Source organism: Amphibalanus amphitrite, unplaced genomic scaffold, assembly GCF_019059575.1.
Source record: "Amphibalanus amphitrite isolate SeventyFive unplaced genomic scaffold, NRLGWU_Aamphi_draft 001475F_arrow, whole genome shotgun sequence".
In the NCBI taxonomy this organism is placed as follows: domain Eukaryota; kingdom Metazoa; phylum Arthropoda; class Thecostraca; order Balanomorpha; family Balanidae; genus Amphibalanus; species Amphibalanus amphitrite.
In genome coordinates this window covers 108,573-133,042 of record NW_024882968.1, presented here as the reverse complement: position 1 = coordinate 133,042, position 24,470 = coordinate 108,573, and the positions used below count along the sequence as shown (strand labels likewise).

The 24,470-nt window shown below is 49.1% G+C and overlaps 2 protein-coding genes across 8 annotated transcripts; one reads left to right on the top strand and one right to left on the bottom strand.

Moving 5' to 3' along the window:
• Positions 1 to 163: 163 nt before the first annotated feature.
• On the bottom strand, positions 164 to 9,800 carry LOC122373306. 4 transcript variants are annotated; one of them, XR_006255024.1, is made up of 5 exons: positions 9,426 to 9,636; positions 1,999 to 2,719; positions 913 to 1,104; positions 669 to 816; positions 164 to 491 (listed from the first exon to the last, which is right to left on the bottom strand). XR_006255024.1 is itself a non-coding variant. In XM_043351247.1 (3 exons), exons 1-3 carry the CDS (start codon positions 991 to 993, stop codon positions 388 to 390), a joined length of 333 nt encoding a protein of 110 aa, XP_043207182.1. In that variant the 5' UTR covers positions 994 to 1,057; the 3' UTR covers positions 164 to 387. The 4 variants fall into 4 exon arrangements, 1 of the variants encoding a protein (XP_043207182.1); XR_006255022.1 differs by lacking the exon at positions 913 to 1,104 and having other exon boundaries at positions 9,426 to 9,800; XR_006255023.1 differs by lacking the exon at positions 913 to 1,104 and having other exon boundaries at positions 9,331 to 9,436.
• Positions 9,801 to 10,047: 247 nt separating this feature from the next.
• On the top strand, positions 10,048 to 24,198 carry LOC122373305 (RNA-binding protein lark-like). Of its 4 annotated transcripts, XM_043351245.1 has the most exons (9): positions 12,912 to 13,094; positions 14,097 to 14,241; positions 14,774 to 14,901; positions 15,703 to 15,835; positions 17,949 to 18,130; positions 18,627 to 18,807; positions 18,871 to 18,906; positions 20,235 to 20,443; positions 23,401 to 24,198. In XM_043351245.1, exons 2-9 carry the CDS (start codon positions 14,104 to 14,106, stop codon positions 23,444 to 23,446), a joined length of 1,053 nt encoding a protein of 350 aa, XP_043207180.1. In that variant the 5' UTR covers positions 12,912 to 13,094; positions 14,097 to 14,103; the 3' UTR covers positions 23,447 to 24,198. The 4 variants fall into 4 exon arrangements, with proteins under 4 accessions (XP_043207178.1, XP_043207181.1, XP_043207180.1 ...); XM_043351243.1 differs by lacking the exons at positions 12,912 to 13,094; positions 18,871 to 18,906 and adding an exon at positions 10,048 to 10,321 and having other exon boundaries at positions 18,627 to 18,843; XM_043351246.1 differs by lacking the exons at positions 12,912 to 13,094; positions 18,871 to 18,906 and adding an exon at positions 10,188 to 10,321 and having other exon boundaries at positions 15,718 to 15,835; positions 18,627 to 18,843.
• Positions 24,199 to 24,470: the final 272 nt, after the last annotated feature.

The window sequence follows — 24,470 nt, the reverse complement described above, 5'->3', positions numbered from 1 at the left end:
CCACTTGAAGTACCTGGTGCCCTCACCCTGCTGACCTTGAAAGACACGAGCCTAAACTTTTAGTGTAGCACAGATGCATGCTAAGGCGTGCCAAAGAACGGCGGCGCTACCGTCTGATCGCTTTCAAAATGACCTCACTCTATTTCTCGTCAAAAGCTGTAGCTTGATCACCAGGGTTCTATATTTACATACTTTGAAACTGAACACGCCCAGCGCTGGTACACACGCGGAGCGGCTTCACATGCGTATACACTCGGTCATCACATGTGGGCATTACACGAGGCCCGGCCGAACAGAACTTGGTGCCGCTAGCGGCCTGGTAGTGCACGGTCAGGCACGGCTCGAAGCCGACGCCATTGACGACGGCGAAGCGCTCCATGTCCTTGACTAGCTGTGCGGGACCGATGCGGTCCACGAAGCGGAAAGGTCCGCCGGTGAGTGGCGGGAAGCCGAGACCCAACACGCTGGCTCCGAGGTCGCCACGTCGAGACCTGTCAAAATGCGGTGCACTTAAGGCCTACAACTGAGGCAACCACAATCACGAGTCAGGAGTCAGGTTAATGGTGGCAATACGATTAATACAAATAGATTAAGCTAAATAAATCAGGCTATGAACTGAATAATTTGAGTCACATCCACCTTCTCAGCTAGCAATGTGAATCTCTCACCGACGTCGGGCTCGTCTTCCATAGCCTGTTCGGTGAGCCCCAGAAGCCGGGCGCCATCCACAGAGCGGGCGACGAACGCGTCGGCGTACTGGGCCAGACCGAGAGAGCGCAGCCAGCCGCCCACCGGAACGCAGCTCCATTCAGAGACCTGACAAAGAACGGAACGGTCACTCTACCTGTACCATAGCATTGCAATATTTTCACTGTCCACGTAGCCATCGGGAGTCGGTGTGCCGAACCCTACCTGTGTGGTAGCAGCGCGAAGCGGAGCGCTGGGCGTCGGGTCCACCACGACCGGCGCCGGCACTCCCACCGGCCACAGCATCACGGCTCAGTCTTAACAGCCTAATATCAGCAAACATCCGTCTCTAGAAAACCAGCAGCACGTGACGTACCGCTAGTAGCCCTGTGGTGCTCGCAGCAGCGTCAAGCTCTCCTGGCGACCGACGAACAATGGACGGTCAAAGAAAGTGAGGGCAGGAATATGGTCAGGGTGGGATCAGATATACAACTTACGGGAGCTGACAGGAGCTGCCAGGAGCCTACGGCAGCTGTCATGAGCTATCGTGAGCTGCCAAAGCTGAAAGGAACTTACGGGAGCTGAAAGAAGCTTACGGGAGCTGCAAGGAGCTTACGGGAGCTGACAGAAGGTGACAGGAGCGAGGTTACAGCTAGGCGAGGTCACAAAAGTCGGTATAGGTCACAGGAAAACAAACGAATGTCACAAGTAGTCACACGAAGACGACGGGTCCTACGAGGTCACAGGAAGTCAGGCGAGGGTGGGAGAAGCCACTCAAAGTTCAGCGAGGTAAAAGGAGGTTGAGGAAAGCTCACGTGGTCATGCGAAGTCTCTAGAGGTCATATGAGATCACAAAGAATCAGTAGAGGTCAGATGAGCTATAATAAGTCTGGCGACGCCCCACAAAGTCAAACAAGTTTTTTTTTTCTCGTCGTGAATGACGTGTGACGTCGTGAGTGTGTGAGGGAGAGGTGCCATGAAATAAGCAAATAAGCTGAAAAGCTTTTGCACAGATCCCGGACTGTAGTGTATGATGTCTACACATGTGAAAACATTCAATAAAACCGAGCAAAAAAAAAAAAAAAAAACAAGATCACGCATTGTCCTACGGTCGGGGAGGTCACACGAAAGTTAGGTGAGGTCACATGAGGTCATCGCAATCAAGCGGTTTCACTTGCATAGGTACTCATGTTACTTCCCCTTACTTTGCTTGACCTCGTGGGTCATCACCCGACAACTGCCCTCCCAAGTGCTCAGATACCTATCCATCTCGCCCCACCTACGGACGAGTATTGGCGCCGCAGGACCCACCTGGTGAGGGAGGCTCCGTTCGGAACTGTCTCCGTGTCCGTCTCGATCCGGGCTCGCGGCGGTGACCAGCGCGTCCTCTGGCGCGTCACCAGTCGCAGCAGACCCGACGTCAGACGACGCAGCTCTGGCAACGCGGTCTGCATGCGGCTCCAGGTGGCGCGCTGCCGAGAGCGCAGACGGCGTCACGTGGCTCCCGCAGCTGCCACCCGCCATCAGGGGGCAGGCGCCGTCCAGGGCCACCGCCAGCTGCTGCAGCTGGGTCAGCAGCTCGGCCTCCCGGCGCGGCCGGTGCAGGGTCGGCGGACGCAGCGACAGCGCGCCGTCAGCCAGCGGCTACAGCCGGGTCAGCGCCGGCCGGTCCTCGGGCGGCAGCTCGCGGCGCACAGTCTCCTCGACGGCGGCACTGAGATCGCGCACGGCGCGCTGCAGCACTGAGAACTGGTGGAACGACGGGTGGTACCAGTCCCGCGCACGACCGGCACACAGCGCAACGAACTCGCCCGGAAAACGCACACTGTCACACGGTGCATCTCCGTCACTTGATTCGACGGGCGCGTCCTCACATCCGAGAACCGACTGGCGTTCACTGTCAGAAGTTCGTGACAGATTAGTGGCCATGGCCACCTGTAGCAAACCGCGGCAGCGGCGGTCGCCCAAGGGTCGCCGTGTCCACCTCCATAGAGATGTGCGCCGGCGCACTGTCGTCGCCGCCGCCGGCATCCTGCGGCAAGGAAAAATACATGTCCGGTCAGAGACTGGGGATCAACACTGGTATGTACAAAATTTGCCTATAGGATCCGCGACACCGGCACGTGAAGAGAAAGAGAGAGAAAGAGAGAGAGAGAGAGAGAGAGAGAGAGAGAGAGAGAGAGAGAGAGAGAGAGAGAGAGAGAGAGAGAGAGAGAGAGAGAGAGAGAGACATGGGGGTCATCTGGGACACGTCAGGTCACAGAGGTCAACTTGGAGTCATCAGAGAGGTCACATAGAGGTCACAGAGGTCATATGGGACACGCCAAGTCACAGAGGTCAACTTGGGGTCATCACAGAACTCAATTGGAGACCACGGAGGCAATCTGAGACACGTCGGTCACAAAGGGCAACTTTGGGGCACGTCAGGTCACAGAGGTCAACTTAGGGTCATCACAGAGCTCAATTGAGGGTCATCTGGGACACGTCAGGTCACAGAGGTCAACTTGGGGGTAGCAGAGAGCTCAATTGGAGTTCATCTGGGACATGTCAGGCCACAGAGGTCAGCTTGGTGTCATCAGAGCTCAAATAAAGGTCACGGAGGTCATCAGGGACACGTCAGGTAACAGAGGTCAACTTGGGGTCATCACAGAGCTCTGTTAGAGATCATGGGGGTCATCTGGGACACGTCAGCTCAAAGAGGTTAGCTTGGGAGTGATCAGAAAGGTCACGTAGAGGTTACAGAGGTCATATGGGACACGTCAGGTCACAGATGTCAAGTTGGGGTCATCATAGAGCTGAATTGGAGACCACGGAGGCAATCTGAGACATGTCGGTCACAAAGGGCAAGTTGGGGGCACGTCAGGTCACAGAGGTCAATTTATGGTCATCACAGAGCTCAATTGGGGGTCTTCTGGGACACGTCAGGTCACAGAGCTCAGCTTGGGATCATCAAAGAGCTCAATTGGAGGTTACAGAAGTCATCTGGGACACGTAAAGTCGCAGAGGTCAACTTGGGTCATCACAGAGCTCAATTGGAGGTCACGGAGGTCATCTGGGACACGTCAGGTCACACGGGTCAACTTGGGGTCATGAGAGAGGTCACTTAGAGGTCACAGAGGTCATATGGGACATGTCAGGTCACAGAGGTCAGCTTGGGGTTATCAGAGAGCTCAATTGGAGGTCATCTGGGACATGTCAGGTCACAGAGATCAGCTTGGAGTCATCGGAGAGGTCACTTGATGTCACAGAGGTCATATGGGACACGTCAAGTCACAGAGGTCAACTTGGGGTCATCACAGAGCTCAACTGAGGGTCATTTGGGACACGTCAGGTCACAGATCAGCTTGGAGTCATCAGCGAGGTCACTTGAGGTCACAGAGGTCATATGGGACACGTCAAATCACAGAGGTCAACTTGAGGTCATCAGAGAGGTCACTTAGAGGTCGCAGAGGTCAAATGGGACACGTCAGGTCACAGAGGTCAGCTTGGAGTCATCAGTGAGCTCAATTGGAGGTCATCTGGGACATATCAGGTCACAGAGGTCAGCTTGGGGTTATCAGAGAGCTCAATTGGAGGTCATCTGGGACATGTCAGGTCACAGAGATCAGCTTGGAGTCATCAGAGAGGTCACTTGATGTCACAGAGGTCATATGGGACACGACAAGTCACAGAGGTCAACTTGGGGTCATCACAGAGCTCAACTGAGGGTCATTTGGGACACGTCAGGTCACAGAGGTCAGCTTAGGATCATCAAAGAGCTCAATTGGAGGTCATCTGGGACATATCAGGTCACAGAGGTCAGCTTGGAGTCATCAGAGCTCAATAGGAGGTCACGGAGGTCATCTGGGACACGTCAGGTCACACAGGTCAGCTTGGGGTCATGAGAGAGGTCACTTAGAGGTCACAGAGGTCATATGGGACATGTCAGGTCACAGAGGCCAACTTGGGGTCATCAGAGAGGTCACTTAGAGGTCGCAGAGGTCATATGGGACACGTCAGGTCACAGAGGTCAACTTGGGGTCATCAGTGAGCTCAATTGGAGGTCTTCTGGGACATATCAGGTCACAGAGGTCAGCTTGGAGTCATCAGAGCTCAATTGGAGGTCACGGAGGTCATCTGGGACACGTCAGGTCACAGAGGTCAGCTTAAGGTCAACAGAGAAGTCACGTAGAGGTCGCAGAGGTCATATGGGACACGTCAGGTCACAGAGGTCAACTTGGGGTTATCAGTGAGCTCAATTAGAGGTCATCTGGGACATATCAGGTCACAGAGGTAAGCTTGGAGTCATCAGAGCTCAATTGGAGGTCACGGAGGTCATCTGGGACACGTCAGGTCACACAGGTCAGCTTGGGGTCATGAGAGAGCTCAATTGGAGGTCATCTGGGACATGTCAGGTCACATATCAGCTTGGAGTCATCAGCGAGGTCACTTGAGGTCACAGAGGTCATATGGGACACGTCAAATCACAGAGGTCAACTTGAGGTCATCAGAGAGGTCACTTAGAGGTCGCAGAGGTCAAATGGGACACGTCAGGTCACAGAGGTCAGCTTGGGGTCATCAGTGAGCTCAATTGGAGGTCATCTGGGACATATCAGGTCACAGAGGTCAGCTTGGAGTCATCAGAGCTCAATTGGAGGTCACGGAGGTCATCTGGGACACGTCAGGTCACACAGGTCAGCTTGGGGTCATGAGAGAGGTCACTTAGAGGTCACAGAGGTCATATGGGACACGTCAGGTCACAGAGGTCAGCTTGGGGTCATCAGAAAAGTCACTTAGACGTCACAGAGGTCATATGGGACACGTCAGGACACAGAGGTCAGCTTGGAGTTATCAGAGCTAAACTGGAGGTCACGGAGGTCATCTGGGACACGTCAGGTCAAAAAGGTCAACTTGGGGTCATCACAGAGCTCGATTGAAGGTCATGGGGGTCATCTTGGACACGTCAGGTCACATGTCAGCGTGGGGTCATCAGAGAGGTCACTTAGAGGTCGTGGAGGTCATATGGGACATGTCAGGTCACAGAGGTCAACTTGGGGTTATCAGAGCTCAATTGGAGGTCATCTGGGACACCTAAGGTCAGAGAGGTCAGCTTAGGATCATCAAAGAGCTCAATTGGAGGTCATCTGGGACATATCAGGTCACAGAGGTCAGCTTGGAGTCATCAGAGCTCAATTGGAGGTCACGGAGGTCATCTGGGACACGTCAGGTCACAGAGGTCAGCTTAAGGTCATCAGAGAGGTCACTTAGAGGTCGCAGAGTTCATATGGGACACGTCAGGTCACAGAGATCAACTTGGGGGTCATCAGTGAACTCAATTGGAGGTCATCTGGGACATATCAGGTCACAGAGATCAGCTTGGAGTCATCAGAGCTCAATTAGAGGTCACGGAGGTCATCTGGGACACGTCAGGTCACACAGGTCAACTTGGGGTCATGAGGAATGTCACTTAAAGGTCACAGAGCTCATATGGGACATGTCAGGTCACAGAGGTCAGCTTGGGGCTATCAGAGAGCTCAATTGGAGGTCATCTGGGACATGTTAGGTCACAGAGATCAGCTTGGAGCCATCAGAGAGGTCACTTGATGTCACAGAGGTCATATGGGACACGTCAAGTCACAGAGGTCAACTTGGGGTCATCACAGAGCTCAACTGAGGGTCATTTGGGACACGTCAGGTCACAGAGGTCAGCTTAGGATCATCAAATAGCTCAATTGGAGGTCATGTGGCACATATCAGGTCACAGAGGTCAGCTTGGAGTCATCAGAGCTCAATTGGAGGTCACGGAGGTCATCTGGGACACGTCAGGTCACAGAGGTCAGCTTAAGGTCATCAGAGAGGTCACTTAGAGGTCGCAGAGGTCATATGGGACACGTCAGGTCACAGAGGTCAACTTGGGGGTCATCAGTGAGCTCAATTGGAGGTCATCTGGGACATATCAGGTCACAGAGGTCAGCTTGGAGTCATCAGAGCTCAATTGGAGGTCACGGAGGTCATCTGGGACACGTCAGGTCACAGAGGTCAGCTTGGGGTCATCAGAAAAGTCACTTAGACGTCACAGAGGTCATATGGGACACGTCAGGTCACAGAGGTCAGCTTGGAGTTATCAGAGCTAAACTGGAGGTCACGGAGGTCATCTGGGACACGTCAGGTCAAAAAGGTCAACTTGGGGTCATCACAGAGCTCGATTGAAGGTCATGGGGGTCAACTTGGACACGTCAGGTCACATGCCAGCTTGGGGTCATCAGAGAGGTCACTTAGAGGTCGTGGAGGTCATATGGGACATGTCAGGTCACAGAGGACAACTGGGGGTTATCAGAGCTCGATTGGAGGTCATCTGGGACACCTAAGGTCAGAGAGGTCAGCTTAGGATCATCAAAGAGCTCAATTGGAGGTCATCTGGGACATATCAGGTCACAGAGGTCAGCTTGGAGTCATCAGAGCTCAATTGGAGGTCACGGAGGTCATCTGGGACACGTCAGGTCACAGAGGTCAGCTTAAGGTCATCAGAGAAGTCACTTAGAGGTCGCAGAGTTCATATGGGACACGTCAGGTCACAGAGATCAACTTGGGGGTCATCAGTGAACTCAATTGGAGGTCATCTGGGACATATCAGGTCACAGAGATCAGCTTGGAGTCATCAGAGCTCAATTGGAGGTCACGGAGGTCATCTGGGACACGTCAGGTCACACAGGTCAACTTGGGGTCATGAGGGAGGTCACTCAAAGGTCACAGAGGTCATATGGGACATGTCAGGTCACAGAGATCAGCTTGGGGCTATCAGAGAGCTCAATTGGAGGTCATCTGGGACATGTCAGGTCACAGAGATCAGCTTGGAGCCATCAGAGAGGTCACTTGATGTCACAGAGGTCATATGGGACACGTCAAGTCACAGAGGTCAACTTGGGGTCATCACAGAGCTCAACTGAGGGTCATTTGGGACACGTCAGGTCACAGAGGTCAGCTTAGGATCATCAAATAGCTCAATTGGAGGTCATGTGGCACATATCAGGTCACAGAGGTCAGCTTGGAGTCATCAGAGCTCAATTGGAGGTCACGGAGGTCATCTGGGACACGTCAGGTCACAGAGGTCAGCTTAAGGTCATCAGAGAGGTCACTTAGAGGTCGCAGAGGTCATATGGGACACGTCAGGTCACAGAGGTCAACTTGGGGGTCATCAGTGAGCTCAATTGGAGGTCATCTGGGACATATCAGGTCACAGAGGTCAGCTTGGAGTCATCAGAGCTCAATTGGAGGTCACGGAGGTCATCTGGGACACGTCAGGTCACACAGGTCAACTTGGGGTCATGAGGGAGGTCACTTAGAGGTCACAGAGGTCATATGGGACATGTCAGGTCACAGAGGTCAGCTTGGGGTTATCAGAGAGCTCAATTGGAGGTCATCTGGGACATGTCAGGTCACAGAGATCAGCTTGGAGTCATCAGAGAGGTCACTTGATGTCACAGAGGTCATATGGGACACGTCAAGTCAAAGAGGTCAACTTGGGGTCATCACAGAGCTCAATTGAAGGTCATCTGGGACACGTCAGGTGGGACATGTCAAGTCACAGAGGTCAACCTGGGTCATCACAGAGCTCGATTGAAGGTCATGGGGGTCATCTTGGACACGTCAGGTCACAGAGGTTAGCTTGGGGTAATCAGAGAGATCACTTAGAGGTCGCAGAGGTCATATGGGACACGTCATGTCACACAGGTCAACTTGGGGTCATGAGGGAGGTCACTTAGAGGTCACAGAGGTCATATGGGACATGTCAGGTCACAGAGGTCAGCTTGGGGTTATCAGAGACCTCAATTGGAGGTCATATGAGACACGTCAGGTCACAGATGTCAACTTGGGGTCATCACAGAGCTCAATTGGAGACCACTGATGCAGCTGAGACACGTCAGTCACAAAGGGCAACTTGGAGGCACGTCAGGTCACAGAGGTCAACTTATGGTCATCACAGAGCTCAACTGGGGGTCTTCTGGGACATGTCAGGTCACAGAGTTCAGCTTGGGGTCATCAGAAAGATAACTTAGAGGTTACAGAGGTCATATGGGACACGTGAGGTCCCAGAGGTCAAGTTGGGGTCATCACAGAGCTCAAATGGAGGTCATCTGGGACATGCCAGGTCACAGAGGTCAGCTTAGAGTTATCAGAGCTAAACTGGAGGTCACAGAGGTCATCTGGGACACGTCAGGTCAAAAAGGTCAACTTGGGGTCATCGCAGAGCTCATTGGAGGTCATGGGGGTCATCTGGGACACGTTTTTGGAATCGGGAGAATTTTGGGGGGGATGACCCTTGCAGCGTCCAAGACCGCCTTTCTGGATTCGCCAGTAGTTGCTGGAATGGTGTTAGGCTACTTCCAATTCCTGAATACCCCAATAAATGTGAAATAGCATATTATGGACCATTTTCAACACTCTTGCTGCCTCGCTGGCATGGATGGAGGCCTCATAAACGACCTGTCAGTTCAAGCTCTATAACTTGCATTAGCATCAATGGATTGCAACAAAATTTTCAGGATCTCAAGTTCAAACAATTTTACACGTACCACGTAAATTTCGAGGCAATGACCCGAATGACCTGTGACCTATTCGGTATACCCCAAGGCAAGGTCAACTTGCGACACTAACACTACTTACGACTGCTATTTCAATTTTGTAAGTTGTGTCGCAAATCAGGCAACGTGCAATACATTAAAATTACAATAACCCACACCAAAACACACTATACCTACCAAATCAAGTTCTTCAGCACCCCTAAGGCCAGTGCACCGGCACGGGGCACGTCCAAGGTCAAATGGATTTTCGGTTTGTTATTTTCATCAAGGTTTTGATAGGTGCTCGCACGGTAGCCATGTTGGGATAGGTGAATTAAAGGTTAAATTATTTAAATATTTTAAAATAATTTAAGACCTGCCAAGCCTAACAATACGCAGAATAAAAACCAAAATTAAAAATTGTATTGGGATAAAAATTTATATGTGAATCGAAAGGGTCCGCTAAAAATGACCTTGACCTTTGACCCGTCATTTCTCCGTAGTTTGACCTTGCCAAAACAAGAAAAACCAGCAGTAGCATCTCCAACATTGGTTGCATCATTGAGCAAAAAATTATTGAAATCTAAGGGGTCCTCCTTTCTCACCTGACCACGTGGTTACTTCCACTTCCTGTATTACACATACGTGATCTTGATTCTGACCTTTGACCTATTATATATCAGTTCGTGCTGCTTGCCAAAGTAAGATACTGATATTTTTGAAATCAACTCTTCATGGACTATAGTTGTACCAATTTTTACGAGAATCCAAAGGGTCCGCCGAGAATGACCTTGAACTTTGACCTAAGATTCCTCAGTTCTTAGGGGGTGCCAAGCCTAGGTGATTTATTTTCATAATAAGCATGTCCTGCTCTATCTATCCTGTTAATTTAAATCGATTCTGAGGGGTCCGTTTTTGTCATTTTTTCCACGAATGTGGTGCTGGAATCCGAATCCGAATTTGAAGCCAACTTTATGAACGTCACGCCATTTTGTTCCGGTAACGATTGGAGAGGAGTCAGGGAATCACATATCGTCGAGCGAAGGAAGTACTAGAGCAAGTAGCATATTTTAGCAACATCTGTTACATAAGAAGTGAGTAGAAAATGCGTCTTGCTACCTCAAGCTGCGTAGTAGCAGCTTTACTAGGTGCAGCTTAGCTAATCGTAAGCGCGCCACGTTAGTCTCGTTTCCAAGTTTGTGGGTTTGGTCTCATTTTCGTCTCATTCTTGTCTCTTCAGTAATCTTTTGTACTGATATCTTTCTTGCGTTTTGTTTCCTAGATTTCATACTGTTATCATTGTTGAAAAGTTGAAAAATTAAGCATAAGCCAGACTGCAAAACTTAGCAGGTTTTGATGAGATTTTGGGCACGCGTCTTTCTTGAAGCCTTAAGGCCGAGCTACACTATGCGTTTTCTGCGTTCGTTTTTTGCGAGTTTGTGTGATATGCGTAATACCATTCTAGAAAGAAACAACATTACGTTTTTGTTATATTTTTCATATAAAGTTTTAATTAATATAAACAATTTTATTAAATTTTATATAAATATATAAGAATGTATATTAGTAATAACCTTTTTTTCTGGAACGATATTATGCAAATCACTTACACTTGCAAAAAATGCACGCAGAAAACGCATAGTGTAGCCAGGCCTTTACTGAGGCGTGCATTAGTGAAACCACTCTTTTAGGTGATTTTTTAAAACCTTTGCCTATTAAATCACACATTTTCTATAGTCAGAATCTACTCCTCCATGCCAAGTAACGTGGAAACCATCATGAAGCTCTCAAAACGAAGAACTGACCTTCCTGTGCCTAAATATTTCCTTGATGGAATGCCCATCCAGTCTGCGACTTCACATGTTGACCTTGGTGTAACCTTTAATGTCAGATAGGGCAAACTAGGCTTCTTGAATCTAAAATGGAGGCATCAAAAAATTGATTCTTCATGACCATATTTAGGCATAAATGTAGACCATTTCGTAATCATAAATTATCTAAAAATAAGCCAAAGTATAAAAGCACTACAGCAATGAAAATCAGGGGTTTAAAAATTTCATCTTGCTATTTTACAAAAAAAATGTTACTTGTTAAGTACCTATGCAATTCATGATATAAAAATGACATTGTGTGATTTTCCCAAAACAGGTTTTACTTGGTGGACAGTGGGTCTGTCTTTTTCCCATTCACAAGGCTAAAGTGACAATTTCTTAGTTGTACTTGTGAGGTAACACTTTTTGCATACCTAAATAACCCACCACATTTTTCTAGCTATTAGAAGAAAAATCTCACTGTCATGGGCCTTTTTTCAACCATAACAAACAATACATTTGAAATCAAAAGTGTACCGAAATGAATAAAAAATTGATTCCATGCCCATATTTGGTCATGGCTCCTCCCACCAGAATCAAATTATTGGTGCCTCCATATTTTGATCCCAGAAGTCTAGTTTGCCCAACTGATGTAGACCTGAAGTTCGATGAGCACGTCCAATCCAATCCACTGTCCACAGGGCTGGATGGGCTGGCTCACAATCTTTTGATATCTACAGTCTGTAGATCTTCTGAATTCATGTTTTTCCTTATTACCACTCATATTCACTCAATAATTAAATATTGTTCATGCGTCTGGTCCACTGGATATTCTAAAGACTTGCCATCTATTGGAAAATGTGCAAAGAAAATGGACGAAACACATGTATTCAGTGTATTCTTTTGTTTCTTAATAAACGTGATGATGATGATGACATCTCCGGGTTGTGCAACTTAAGTTATGGCGATCGTCTAAAAACACTTGACTAGTAGGGGCAGGTGGAGTAAGACTGCCCAGCGAGCAAAATGGACCACCAGCCTTCCCGGCTGAACCGCTGCTGTTATCTACTGCCTTATGTACTCACTATCTTTGTTTTCCTTCGTAACAATGGCCACTATGAGCTCATGCGGCTAGGATGCATAGCTTTTGAGTTATTGAGAAAAGTGTTGTTTTTCATCAAACCGATCGATCTAATATAAGAAGTCTAGGGGTGATTTAATTTCGACGCCTTTCTTGCATAATTAGTGTCTATTAGCCGGACGCCGGTCCTGTAGCTCAGTTGGTAGAGCGTTGGACTCCGCGTGGTGAGAGCACGCGTTCCCGGTTATGACAGTCCGGGTTCGAAGCGCCACGGGCGCTCGACATTTATGGGCTTCCTGACAGGTATGGTTGCGGTTGGTGGCAGGCCGTAGCCAGGCGAAGTCAGTGAGGGGACCGGCCGTGCGCGGCTTTGTGCGCACGTTAAACTTTGGACTCTAAGGCCGCGTTCGATGTCTCCTCGGACGAAGAACATTCTACGCAGAATATTCTATTTTGCGTTCGATGAAGCACACAGGCGGACGACGAGACCGGCCATTTTGTGCGCCACTTACACAATGTTCGAAAAAGGCCCAAGTTTACGTTTCTATAGAGACCGCGCACAAATGTCAACAACTTCTGCAAACAGCTGCTACGACGAAGATTCTACGTGACGTCACGTAGAATCTTTGCCGTCCGTGCGACATCGAACGCCATTTCGGGCCCGGACGGCATAGAATCTTTGCCGTGCGGGAGACATCGAACGCGGGGTAAATTCTGCCATAGAATCGGAATTGCGCGATCGGAGGGTAGAGGGCAGGGTCATCGCAACAAGCTTCGCTTAGCGGTGGCTCTGTCCTTGTGAATCCTTCCCATCAAAAGGTTCGGACTAAATTTATAAGAAAAATTTACACGTTAATGAAAAGAACAATGTTATAGTCTTGGTAATGGTAACTCTTGAGGACAGGCAAGGTTTCGCAATGTTGGGCTTCACAAGTGAACAAGAGGTGAATAGTAGGTGGTTCCAGGAAAAAGAAGGTGAAGTTGATTTTACCTCCCAACTTTGGTGCCCTGACACCGCCTATGAATTACGTCTCTAAAGTGAGGCATTTTATCACATGTTTTGTAACGTGATAAGACCATTCCTAACCCATTTCAGTGACCGCACTAACTAAAAACTGATTTATTATGCATTTTGTGTGCCTCCAAAATCAAATTACCTGTATCTGCCAATGATTCTTTGAAACGCTCATTTTGATGATTTTGCCAAAAAGCAGCCATGGTTAACAGTTTTAAAAGCATCTACAATGTGAACTTTTAGCCCCTCTACTGCCCTATTTACTTTTTTTTTCAAAATGTAGATCATGTTGAGTGCAGTCCATTGTTATTTGAATTTTGAAACTCGTCCGGCCAAATCTCGAGATGTCAAGGGGGATCGTTAACAGTCGCCCCCCCCCCCCATCAGTATAGGGGTAGCCAGGAGCCTGCCACTAATAGGATAAATAATTTCGGCACAAGACAAGAACAACCTAAGCTGACTTCACTCGCTACCCACACTACATTCCAATTATATAGCAGAGTTGTTGACTGGTACATATGTAATGTTCAACAGGTCTTATGGAATTAATAACTTAAAACTTATATGATACGAGGTCAGCATTATGGTTTGTGTATCTAATATATCTACAGGCGTGAAAAAATTAAAAGGAAATTTATGAGTGGTTACCTGTAGTGATGTCAATTACGGAAAATTGTGGTACCGATACCAAACCAAATACAATACCCATGGAAAAATACCGAAACCGAACCGAGTTGTAAATATGAGGGCAATACCAACTTTTTACCAAATTCTCAGCCTCAATAACACTAGTGAGGATTCATAATACCAACAAAATACCAAATTCATTCGCCTTGAAATACCAAATACCAAGTTGGTATCGGTTTGGTATCGGTATACCAAAAAGTTGGTATCCGATTGACATCTCTAGTTTCCTGCCCCCTCCGTGCCTACCATCTCACTCTGCCCCGCCCGTTCGTTAGGCTCACCATGCCGGTCAAGTCGGGCACCACGAAGATTTTCCTGGGTAATCTGAGCGACGCCGCCACCCCCGATGTCATACGGCCGCTGTTCGAGGCGTTCGGAACAGTGGTGGAGGCGGACGTCATTAAAAACTATGGATTTGTGGTGAGTCGTGCGTCGGTGTTTACAAAAGGAACGTAATGAAAGGGCAGCTTATCCATGATTTCAGCTTCGTTTTTAGTTCGTTTCCAGGGGATGTGGGATGTGTCAATCAATAGTGCTTTGTGTGGTATCTGATTTGATGTAAGACATTGCAGCCTTCCTGTTCCGTTTGAGTTGGGATGCTGCTGGTGTCATCATAAAGCTGAGCTTCTATAGATGTATACGAACTGGGGCGATTATAGTCAGAGGTGGAGATCTCGGGAGGGGGATCAGGACCCCCCCCCCCCCCCCTGAAAACGAATGACTGCTCTGTAACTCAATGGTACCGCACCCCGCCTGCCTCCATCTGCCCGGCCTGGACCCCCCCCCCGGAAATTTTGACAGATCTCCACTCCTGATTCATGGTTATTGCATACTACCTATACGACTTACCTCTACACCTAACATCAGCCCGATAGATGTTCGTATTACCCTGGTGCCCCGTTATTGGACTCTGGCTCACCGGCTCTCCCCCCCCCCCCTCCCATCTGAGCAGCACATGGAGGACGAATCGGACGCCAAGCGGGCCATCGCGGCGCTCAACGGGAAGGATGTCTGCGGAAAACCGATGGTGGTCGAACTGTCCACCGGTCTCAACAAGCGCGGCCTGGCCAGGAAAGGCAGGTCGGTGGACTGCCGAGTCTGTGATTGTCTGTCTTTGAGTCTGTCTCTGGTTTGTGTCTGTCTCTGTGTTTGTCTGTGTTTGTCTGTCTTTGTCTGTCTCTCTATCTGTCTGTCTGTCTTTGTCTGTCTGTCTCTCTGTCTGTCTCGCTCTCTGTCTGTCTCGCTCTGTCTGTCTGTCTCTCTTTGTCTGTCTGTCTGTCTGTCTGTCTGTCTATCTGTCTGTCTTTGTCTGTCTGTCTTTGTCTGTGTTTGTCTGTCTGTGTTTGTCTGTCTGTCTGTCTGTCTGTCTGTCTGTCTGTCTGTCTGTTTCTTGCTCTCTCGCTCTCGCTCTCTCTCTCTCTCTCTCTCTCTCTCTCTCTCTCTCTCTCTCTCTCTCTCTCTCTCTCTCTCTCTCTCTCTCTCTCTCTCTCTCTCTCTCTCTCTCTCTCTCTCTCTCTCTCTCTCTCTCTCTCTCTCTCTCTCTCTCTCTTCTCTCTCTTTCTCTCTTTCTCTCTTTCTCTCTTTCCCTCTTTCCCTCTTTCTCTCTTTCTATCTATCTCATCCTAGGTGTGGCGCCTACACACGGCTCGGGCCGCTGAGCGCCGGCCTACCGGAAGGGACGGGGAGAGCGATAGACAGACAAAACACGCGTCAAAACTCATTCGGACAGCAAATCGGGAGGCGAATCATATCAAAAGTCAAGAGTTCACGGCATAGCCGACATTTTGATTAAAAAAAAAATGTGTGACAAATATGCTGTACGGAACACAGAACCAGTGCAAACCTGTCAATGATTAGTACATTGATGCTGAGTTTGTGCAGTGGTGTGGCGGGCAGGTGTAAGATCTTCGTGGGCAACCTGCACAAGGACACTCAGCTGGAGGAGCTGCGCAGTCTCTTCCAGCGGCACGGGAACGTCGTCGAGGCCGACATCATCTCCAACTACGCTTTCGTGGTGAGCGGGGAGAGCCCGATGGGCTTTATGTCTGAGTAGGGTTTTCCCGGGAACTAGCTACACAGAGATTACAGTAAAGGAGATGTATGTCCAGTCTGATAAGAATGTAACAATATCTCCAACTTGTAATGCCTTCATGGTGAGTGGCGGGTTGCCTGTTAGGAGGCCGGTTGGATGCATTTGATTAAACCCTTCTCTGTTACCCTCCGCATCTCGCTTGATGGCAGGCCTGATCCCAATGCCTATCTAGCTTACCTAACGACAATTATCTCGCTAGATGGCAGGCCTGATCCTAATGTCGCGGATCCTTGTGTTAGTTTTCACGAGATATAAATCCAGTATTCTCTCATCCATGGCACCACCTTCCCGTTTTTTTTTTTCCAGTCAGCACCTTGGCCCAATCTTATAAACGCCGTGAAATGGATATGGCAGCACTCTAAGGCTGGATATATAGTACGCAATCTTATAAAGCTCTGTGAAATCGAAAACACGGCACGCTCTTTACGGTTTTGGTAACCGCCAGTTTTGGATGTGCCGTAGAATGATTTCAGCCGTGAGCAGCTGTGCACATCTCAAAACACAAACAATAATCAGCTGATTGCGGCATCGTCGGCACCTATTTCACGCCAGAATTTGTGGCGTACTTTGACGAGCTTCTCAGACAGTTTAATTCATTTAAGATAAATTCAATGTTTTTATGATATAAGTATGCAATATTTTACGTTATGATATCTTTAAGATTAAAACATCCTCCACATATTAACTCAGGTTCATTATAATGATGCTTATTATACAGACAACGATCAAATTCAAAATACGTATTTTCAGGAACTAAATGCACACTAAAACACATAAAAACGAGTGTTCATCGTTATATGGATTTATTTTTCAAATGAAAAGGGGATTTTTAAGAGGATTTTAGCACCAGTAACCATCATAGATTTTCGGCAGCCACTGCATTATAGAATCGGTATGGGTCTTTAGCCTATTCTCACGTCCCACGTATGACACAAATAACGGGCACTTCATGGCTTCTGATTAGATATTTAAATTAATGATGATATACCTTAGTTTGTCAAAAAATTGTTAATTCCTACTCACTATTCGTATCTCCTCACTTTCTGTCTGGCACAGTTACGGATCAATGTGTTGTTTCTTCTCTTCCTGCATCTCGATCTGACTTCTGAGCCGAGTATTTTTCTTGATATGCTTTGATATGTAGACTGGGTTCTTCAATCTTTTGAGGAATTGCTTTTTAGCTTTAGGTTAGGTAACAGGTACGGTACCTATGCTTGAATAAGAAGGAAAATAAGCTGTAACTTGACCTAATTCAGTTCATGTACGTAGTCTTCGAATTTTAGTAGTTTATCTTCAAGAAGGAAAATGTCAAGAGCTCATGACAAGAAGGAAAATAAGCTATATCTTGAATTGATCCAGTCAATGTACGTATCCTGATGCTCAAATTGTAGAAGCTTCATTGTCAACGGCATTACTTAAATTACTGAAACAATAGCCGAGCTATAATGAAATGACTATTTAGATAATTCTTTAACAAATTTATTGCAACGCCTTAACAGCAAATAAATGCAAATGATAAGTAGAAGAAACACTTTATTCACTCGAATTTCTGAGCGCGAGAATGCCCTCGCTGAAATTTATTTGGTCGGCAATCCACTTTTCAGGAGAATTCTTCAAGCATGTTTGTGTTTTCCATAGTTTGCTATCACGTTTTCCATAAATAACTTATTCATTACACATATGTGTGTCTCTAAAAGAAATAAATGCCCCATAAAAATTAAAACATATAACTTTTGCTGTTCGCAAACAGTACGCATAATTTCCAATAGCGACGGCGACAAGACATTGACCAATCACGTTGCGTGTTTCCTGCTGGCGTTGATTTGTACTGTGGGCAAAATGGCGTGAATAGAATTACCATACTATTCTCTTTATAAGATTGCGTGAATAGGGTGCCGTAAATAGAGTGGGGTGGAATGATAGTACGCCATTTGGTAGCACAACCTTTATAAGATTGGGCCCTTGTGGGCGCTCTCTATATCCCAGTCACGTGCATTATCTAAAGCACCGCCTCTCCGTTTTGTCTCTCCGCCAGCACATGGAAGGCGAGGACCAAGCACAGGCTGCGATCGACGAACTGAACGGCTATCAGCTGCACGGCCAGGACATCCGGGTCCAAATGTCGACCAGCTCCGTGCGACAGGTGCCCGGGATGGACAAGCTGGACATCTGCTACCGCTGCGGCGTCCAGGGGCATTGGAGCAAGGACTGCGGCCGGTAAGAGACGGAGCGGGGGGGGGGGGGGGGCGTGAAGAGAGGAGCTGAAAGTCTGACTGCTTATTCGTGGATGGTGCTATTGATTAGACAAGATCTGCCGTAACATAACATGAGGTGCAATAGATGTGATTTGTACTGCAAATTACCATGGATATGCGTCTAATGTCGCCTCATGTCTCAATATTTTCCTGTACCTTTTTTATTTTCTTATTTCTATAAATTTAATCCGAACATTTTGGATGAAAGGATTCACAAGGATAGAACTCCCGCAAGCGGTGCTTGTTGCCTTGACCCTGCCCTCTACCCTCCGATCGTGCAATTCCGTTTCTATGGCAGAATTTTGAGTTCTAAGTGTAATATGCGCACATGGCCGCGCACGGCCGGTCCCCTCACTGACTTCGCCTGGCTCGTACCTGTCATGTATCTCGTCGAGAACTCGTCATGCCATCGTGTCATAATCATATACATCACGTCTCACTCTTCATCTCGTCCGCAGTCCGGCGGCCGGCGCCACTGGCTACGGCGGCGCCTACGCCGGCTACGCCCCGGCTGCGGCCCCGCACGACACGTGGGGTGGCTACCAGGCGGCGGCGGCGGCGCGCGAGCGGGCGCGCTACGCTCCGTATCCAGCGTACGGACCGGCGCCGCCCACCTACCGCCGGGATCCGTACTATGACACGGCGCCCCGCCGGGACCCGTACTACGATGTGGGCGTGAGTACTACGATACTACAATACGATACGGCGCCGCGCAGGGATCCGTACTACGATGTGGGCGTGAGTAGCCGGGGGGGGGGGGGTGTCTATGTGGGCGTGAGTAGCAGGGAAGGGAGCGTCTATGTCAGCGTGAGTAGGGGGGAGGGAGTGTCAATGTCAGCGTGAGTAACAAGGGGAGGGGTGTCTAATAGACACTGTCTAATGTCTATGTCTTTGTGAGTAGTGAAGGGCGTCTATGTCGGAGTGATTAGCGGGGGGGGGGGGGGATGACCGGAACGGGCAGAAGATATATGACGTGGCGGGAAAAGAAGGATGTGAACAAGAGTCATGCATGTTGTGTCCGCACTGCGCAGTCTTCTAACGAACTGATGGGTGTAGCTGTAACAATTGGATGTTTAGCGGTATGAAGTTTCTATGCGCTGCACTGTAAGAACACTCCGTTTCTGTTTTTCTTCTTATCTTAACTTTCGCCTTTCAGCTCATGCTCATTAACTCGCTTCAAAAAGCCGGGCCTGTCGCGAAGAATCAAGAGAGAGCTATCGGCAGATATTAAAAGATCGATAGCTCTCTCTTGGTTCGCCGCAATAGGTCAGAGTTCTATGATTCATAGTGTGGCTTCACGTTGTTGTAGCGTGCAAGGTTGTTGCTGTATTTTCTTGTTAAAATATTTCTTTCTCGTCATGTCACTCTGTTGAGAATGACTTACTTATTATGAAGCCTAAAATGGATGTTTTTTAGGAATATGTTTTTGCTTCCTTCATTTGGCCTCAAACTCCATGCCCTTGCCGTACAACAAGTGTCAGCAAAGCCAGCCGAGTATAGATTCTACAAACTGACGCTTCGGGAAACTAGCCTGCTCTGTCGGGGAGAATCAAGAGAGAGCTATCGGCTTTATGAGGACGGATAGCTCTCTCTTGGTTCGTCTCGATAGGCCAGAGGTCATCGTGAGCTCTTCTGTGGAAGGTGCGGCATCGGCTTCTACTGTAGAATATAGCGGACGGGCAGAAGATGTTATTTCTGTTGGCTTCAGCGTGCAGTAAAAAAGTTCTAGCTGGGATGAATGAATAATGTGTGGTGTTTTGATATTTATTATACGTCTTTTGGCATTCAACATGCAATCATTTTCGTACATTCTCGTGTGTAAAGATATCAAGGCTTGTGGAGGTGTTGCCTGTACTTTTTCTGTTTTATATGTCCCTTTGGTCTTTTTAAATCCCTCTTCAGCCCATCTCCTGCAAGGCTTTTACCAGCTTACCTCACCATTTTCTCCATCTTCTTACCGTCTTCTTACCGTCTTCTTGCCTTCTTACCGTCTTCTTACCGCCTTCTCACCGTCTTCTTGCCGTTTTCTTACCATCTTCTCACCGCCTTCTCACCCCGCCTTACAGGGCTACTACGCGCAGCCGGGGTATTACGAGCCGGCCAGGGCCGTCCCAGCCGACTACTATGACGAGTACGACCTGTACGAACGACGGGCGGCCGCCGCGCGACGGGCCGCGCCGCTGCCTACGGACCCGTACGATCCGTACGGTCTGGCCCGTCGGCCGGCCGCTGAGGGATTGTACGACCGTAGGGCGGCCACTTATCGCTCGGACGGGTGAGTAGGGGGGGGGGGGGGGGAGAAGAGCAGGAGGTATGGGCGCAAAATGACCTTAGTCGCGAAATGACGCGTAGTACCGTAATGCCACCGTAATGATGGTTCTAGCTGGGATGAATGAATAATATGTGGTGTTTTGATATTTATTATACGTCTTATTTGGCAATTATCATGCCACCGTAATGCCCACTGTTCTGTGGTTGGTGGATGTTTGACATAATAATAATAATAATAATAATAGTAGTCGGCGCGCCCTAAAGGCCCAATTAATTAACAAAGGTCAGACGTCAGACAAAGGTCAGACAAAGGATAGACGAGGGTCGGAAGGAGTGGGGAGAGGAGATGGAGGGGCAGGTGGGGGATGTTAAAGTGAAGAGGTGAGAGGAAAGCCGAGGAGAGGAGACAGAATAGGAAGGACAGAGTGAAGTGTGGGAGAGAGATGGGTGGGTGGGAGAGGGAGATGGAAGGAATGAATGGATAGTGGGGAAGAGGAGGGAGTTCTAAGAGAGTAAAATGAAATAGGTTGGTGGGAACAGGGGAGAGCGGTGTCCAGGAATATGAAGTTACACCGGTAGGTCGGTATTCATAGACGGCTGGAGCAGTGGATGCGTAAAGAGGGAAGGGAGGGGGTGGCGAATAAAAAGGGAGGAAAACGGGAAGGAGGTAGGATGAAAAATACGCCCGTTCGAAAGTGGCAGGGAGTAGAAAGGGGTGAATGAAGGAAACTAGGAGGAGAGGGTATAAATAAGATTGAAAACGATCAGAGCTGGGGCGTGGAATCGAGGGATTGAGAAACGGGAAAAACGAATGGGCTCGGAGGGATGAGGGCAGTTGGGGCGGGGGGGGGGGAGGGGGATCATTTAAGAGGAGTGTCGCAGGGTGGAGAGGTGTGGTGATGAGGACAGGCCGGTCTGAATGTATTTGTGATGTACCGTAAAGTGGGGCTATTTGAGACAGTGGGGCTATTTGATACAGTACTTAAAATCTCTATAAAATGAAGATCGTTTGATTTTTTGTGTGATATTTTTGTTCAGGGAGGTATGGAATCGAGTAGTAAATCGTCTGAGCAAAAATTAACCATAAATTTCAAACGTTTTTTTTTTTATTTTACAGCAATTTTAAAAACTGTCAAATAGCCCCACCTTCCCGATTTCGGCTCTTTTGTGGCCTCATTCGTCCCAGTTGGTGAATGCATTCAGATCACATCTTCAACAATGAAAGTATGCTCCTGTTGTATCTTTCCCTCAAACAATCACCGTCTATTTTGTGTTTCATGGATGTTGGCCCGCTTATAAGATCACTCTTCTCTTGTCTTTAACCTTGGACCGTAAAGAATCGATCATTTTCTTTCAGCCTTTGCCACGCCGTTGCTGTATTTCGCAGCCATGTTTAGTATTGTCAGGGGGGTGTCACTACTTTGCTTCGCCATAGGTCCAGTACTGATGTCATTGGTTTCGGACCCGGTGACGTCAGTGCTGGCTACATCCGGGAACTTCTTGCACTTGGTTCTCATTAGAGGTGGCCATATTGTTTTGTCCCGTGACGACACATTTGCGTCACTGAGTCCGAAACTGGCTGTAAACAAATCGCTCAGTGTCGCTACCTCCTATATATGGCCTTGAGTATTGTTGTTGTTGTTGTTTTGTAGTGGCTGACGTGTATTGTTTTCCAGCGGTCCCCTTTCAGCGCTGACTGAGATCTCGTGACAGATGGGCGAGGAGCTTCCGTCTGGACTGTCCGCTGAGGCAGAGCTGTCACTTTGCTTTTATTTGTCCCCTTTCATCCATAATGCTGAACGTTTCCGTTTTTAAATTAATTTGGAAATTATTTTGTTCGTGGCGCTTTTGTTGAGCCAAGCTTACAAGCACCATGGTCACGTCTTTCTTTTTTATACTCTTTTTCAGCGGAAACGTTTACCCCTTTTCATTGAACAGTTTGCGTGAGACCGTTGCCAAAAGGATCCAAACCATTGAAGGGTTCCAATTAGAGACGATTGATGAAATGTCGCTCCTAGGTTGGGCCTCACAGTCGTTGAAGACGATGCTAAAATGATATATTATTTGAACTGTGTGGAGAACGATGGTGCCTTCCGGCGAAGCCGTTAAAAGCAGCATACTTGCAAATTTCATAATTTTGGCATCAAAATCTGATAGTCTCTGATAAATGTTATTTTCTGACATTGAAATTCAAAGACTTTGCTGAAGTTTAAACCTCAAGGAATGTCAAGCTCATTTGGCCTTGTTACACTAAAAAAATTAAAAGTGCCGCAGCGATCTACCTTCTCCTGCCGGCCGAAGTCGGCTGAAGTGCCTCCACTGGTAAGCCAGTCCTGCGCAGTAGCCGCGTACTCCGCGCGAGCAACTGAGATGCGAAATTTCTGACCGTCGGCGCCCGAGTCCGACTCTGACCCGACCTCGCCGGCCGCCGGGTGCACCTCTCTCTTCCTCTGACGCAGCCGCGAGCATGCCCGCACCGGTGTCGCCTCTCGCCTGCCCCTCTCTCTCTTTCTCCGACTCTCTCGCTCCCCCGGCTGGGGAGATTTCAGGTCCACCCTCGCCGCACCGTCCGCTGGAAGGGAGAGAGAGACTATCCGGTTCCTCCAACACCCAGTCCGTCGCGCCGCCGAGTCTCCCGCTATTGTAACCTCCTCCACCGCCGTTCGTGACGGTCCCGTGACGGTGCCCGTGACGGTGCTCGTGACTCGCTATCGGTGACCCTTCGTGACGTTACTAGATGGTCACGTGGAATCTCGTGATTCCTTCGTGACGGTCCCCGTGATTCCTCGGTCTTTCGTCGTGACGGTCCCCCCGTGATGATCACGATATATTTCGTGACGCCCGTGATGCCCAGCTCGGTCCCGTCGTGACGCCCCCGCCGCCGTGATGCCGGCGCCGGCTGCCCCGCCCCGGCCCGGCCCCGTGCCGCTGCTCACGCGCGCCTGTGTTGGTTCCCCTCAGAGCGCCGCCGCCGCCGCCGCCGTCCTCCTCGCGACACATGTACTAACCGCGCCACCATTGCCGCGCCATCCGCCGCGCGCGCGCCGCGCTCGCCGCGTCGCCGTCGACATCGTCACCGACAGCTCGGAGCCGCCGCCGCCGCCGTCGAGACGCCGCAGTGGGGGCGCCGCCGGCAATGGGTCGCGTGCCGCGCGGCTATTCCACGCCAGCGCCACCGCGCGGGCGCCGCGCGCAACTGAGGTTTGTCGTCTCTCCGCTAGATGTCTCGCCGAGCGTGCGAGATTGACGCTGCGTGTGTGACCAAAGGGCAGTCTGTGAGCGTACGCTGATTGGTTAGTTTGGCGGTGATTCAAGACGACTTCCCGCCGTATCATAGCTATTTGCGTTGGGTAAATGCGTAAGTGTAACTTACCTTTCTCGATCTGGGAATATAATTACGCAGTATAATCAAGTTGACGTATTTTCTACGTAGGCTTATGTCAGTGTGACGCTCGCAAATTGTCCTTTGGTTTTCCGTGCTGTCGTTTGTCACCTAGCTGTGTATGTTTCCATGGCAACGGTCGGCGGTGAGCTGACCTGCGGCGCCGGGTAGGCGGTCGCGGCCAGCTCGTGTACTTTAGCTTTGTCGTTTGGTCGGTAGATGTCGCGCTGTTCGCTGACACGCGGCGTTCCGCCATTGCTGTGAGTGTGAATTTGGTTTACTACCGGGGACTTTCGGTCGGAATTTTCTCGACTTCATTCGACACGATTTGGCGTGACAAAGTGACGTTTATGTACAATACAGACTACATACCCTAACGACGTGCTTTTTTGTGAATCTGACGTCTTGAGGTGCTGTTGGTTGGGGGAGCGGGTGGCGGGGGGGGGGGGGGGGTCAATGAGTTGCGATTCAAACTGCGAAGGCGTGAGGGATTAGGATATGGGGGTGTATGGATGCTATTGGTGGTGGTGTAGGCGTAACTCTGTTCACTATGGCAAATATTTTCATTTATTTTTCATTTATGTATAGTGTATACCTATGATACGCGGGATGATTTGTCGTAACACCTATTTTGCCTGTCACCAGCCCA

What these genes read in the sequence shown, in the direction of transcription:
- LOC122373305 (XM_043351243.1), top strand. Translation starts at nt 14,104, where the DNA reads ATGCCGGTCAAGTCGGGCACCACGAAGATTTTCCTGGGTAATCTGAGC. An exon ending in TTAAAAACTATGGATTTGTG is followed by an intron (nt 14,242 to 14,773) that starts GTGAGTCGTGCG and finishes CCATCTGAGCAG; the next exon opens with CACATGGAGGACGAATCGGA. An exon ending in TCTCCAACTACGCTTTCGTG is followed by an intron (nt 15,836 to 17,948) that starts GTGAGCGGGGAG and finishes TCTCTCCGCCAG; the next exon opens with CACATGGAAGGCGAGGACCA.
- LOC122373306 (XM_043351247.1), bottom strand. Translation starts at nt 993, where the DNA reads ATGCTGTGGCCGGTGGGAGTGCCGGCGCCGGTCGTGGTGGACCCGACG. An exon ending in TTCGCGCTGCTACCACACAG is followed by an intron (nt 817 to 912) that starts GTAGGGTTCGGC and finishes GTTCTTTGTCAG; the next exon opens with GTCTCTGAATGGAGCTGCGT. An exon ending in GGAAGACGAGCCCGACGTCG is followed by an intron (nt 492 to 668) that starts GTGAGAGATTCA and finishes GCATTTTGACAG; the next exon opens with GTCTCGACGTGGCGACCTCG.